Source organism: Corvus brachyrhynchos, unplaced genomic scaffold, assembly GCF_000691975.1.
Source record: "Corvus brachyrhynchos isolate BGI_N302 unplaced genomic scaffold, ASM69197v1 scaffold499, whole genome shotgun sequence".
NCBI classification, from domain to species: domain Eukaryota; kingdom Metazoa; phylum Chordata; class Aves; order Passeriformes; family Corvidae; genus Corvus; species Corvus brachyrhynchos.
Window position 1 is genome coordinate 678,329 of NW_008239771.1, and position 1,085 is coordinate 679,413.

The 1,085-nt window shown below is 59.1% G+C and overlaps 1 protein-coding gene across 1 annotated transcript in view; it reads right to left on the bottom strand.

The window, feature by feature from the left end:
• DMBT1 (deleted in malignant brain tumors 1) overlaps positions 1–1,085 on the bottom strand; it is a 45,439-nt gene that overhangs the window by 22,395 nt on the left and 21,959 nt on the right. The window contains 3 exon segments of the mRNA XM_017742917.1: positions 20–265; positions 398–433; positions 1,030–1,065. Of these exon segments, the coding sequence (XP_017598406.1) occupies positions 20–265; positions 398–433; positions 1,030–1,065 (318 nt within the window).

Below are 1,085 nucleotides of genomic sequence, written 5' to 3' on the forward strand. Positions count from 1 at the left end.
CCCCAGCCGTTGTGCCGGCACATCTGCAGGGAGGGTTCATCCCCACGGCACTGCACGTCGTCCAGGAAGATGCGGCCGGAGCCCAGGCCGAAGCGAGCGCTGTGCGGGGCGTCCACGGGCTGGCCACAGCCCAGCTGCCGGCACACCACCTGGGCATCCTGCAGGTCCCACTGGTCGTCACACACCGTCCCCCACGTGCTGCCGTCGTACAGCTCCACGCGGCCCTCGCAGCCGTTCCTGCCGCCCGACAGCCGCACGCTGGCCCCTGGCACACGGCACAAGGCACAAGGACGAGCTCACTCCAGCCCGGCACTCTGCTGTCCCCACAGGGGCCACTGCAACAGGGAGCCTGCGTGGCTGCTGCAAGGCCAGCGATGGGGCTGGGGGCTGGACTTACCTGTGGAATATGGCCTGGCTCTGGTGGGCACTGGAGCTATGGATGCAAGGAAGAATTTGGTGTCAATGCCAAAGGTTCCAAAGAGAGTTGGCACATGTCATGCAGCTCAGAGTAGCCCATTTTCTAGGAGCCCCTGTCCTATGACTCCTATGACATCCTGCAGAGTTCTTTCACTCCTCTGAAATGAGCATCTTGACTTCTCTGTTTCACACAGGAGCCCTGTGCATACAGAGACCTCTCCTGAATTTCAAACTATTTAAGGCAGTAGCTTTCTTTCCTGCAGCCACATCCCCATTGCCAGAGCATGTCTAGCAAATCGTTCTGGTAGTAGCCATGCAGGAATTGAGGCACTTAAGGCAGAAAGAACATGTTGCTGCTGGTTGCAGTGAGAGGCAATCCCTCTGCAAAGAGTTTCATTGAGCCAGCACTGGCTGCAGAGCTCCTGGACTCAAAGCACAGCTGCCCCATTGGCCAGCTCTTCCCCATGCTCTGTTTGCACCCTCACTTTAGTTTGTGGTGGCCTGACTGGTGAGGCCCAGGGCTGGGAGACTCCATGCAGTGCAATCAGCTCTGGGAGAGGAAGGAGATCAGGAGCAATAGGGAGAGCAGTGAGTGAGAGCGGACGGGGTTACCTGGTGTGCTGCTCTTTGCTGTGGTAGCCATTGTCCCTGCGGTGGTGTGCCCAGCG